The sequence below is a fragment of the Penaeus monodon genome, chromosome 34 (genome assembly GCF_015228065.2).
Source record: "Penaeus monodon isolate SGIC_2016 chromosome 34, NSTDA_Pmon_1, whole genome shotgun sequence".
NCBI classification, from domain to species: Eukaryota; Metazoa; Arthropoda; class Malacostraca; order Decapoda; family Penaeidae; genus Penaeus; species Penaeus monodon.
Window position 1 is genome coordinate 9,330,999 of NC_051419.1, and position 299 is coordinate 9,331,297.

The 299-nt window shown below is 39.1% G+C and overlaps 1 protein-coding gene across 1 annotated transcript in view; it reads left to right on the forward strand.

Annotated features, from left to right (window-relative positions):
- LOC119594574 (probable cation-transporting ATPase 13A3) overlaps positions 1 to 299 on the forward strand; it is a gene marked incomplete in the record, with an annotated part of 33,510 nt that overhangs the window by 19,137 nt on the left and 14,074 nt on the right. The window contains 1 exon segment of the mRNA XM_037943610.1: positions 79 to 283. Coding sequence (XP_037799538.1) covers positions 79 to 283 — 205 coding nt within the window.

Here is a 299-nt window from a genome sequence, read left to right on the forward strand (position 1 = left end):
CTTTGTCTTCTGTGACTTAGGTTACACTAAAAGAATTACCTTATTCAATTAATACTTAAACAAATTTGTTCATTACAGGCAGCAACTATATGGTCGTAATGCCATCAGTGTCGAGGTCAAATCATACTTCTACCTCCTGGTAACAGAAGTCCTGAATCCTTTCTACATCTTCCAAATTGCCTCCATCGTCCTGTGGTCCTTTGACAATTACGTCCTCTATGCCACTTGTATTTTCCTTGTTTCATGCCTTTCTGTTGCTGTTTCGCTTTATGAGACTCGCAAGGTGAGCAATTTATGAC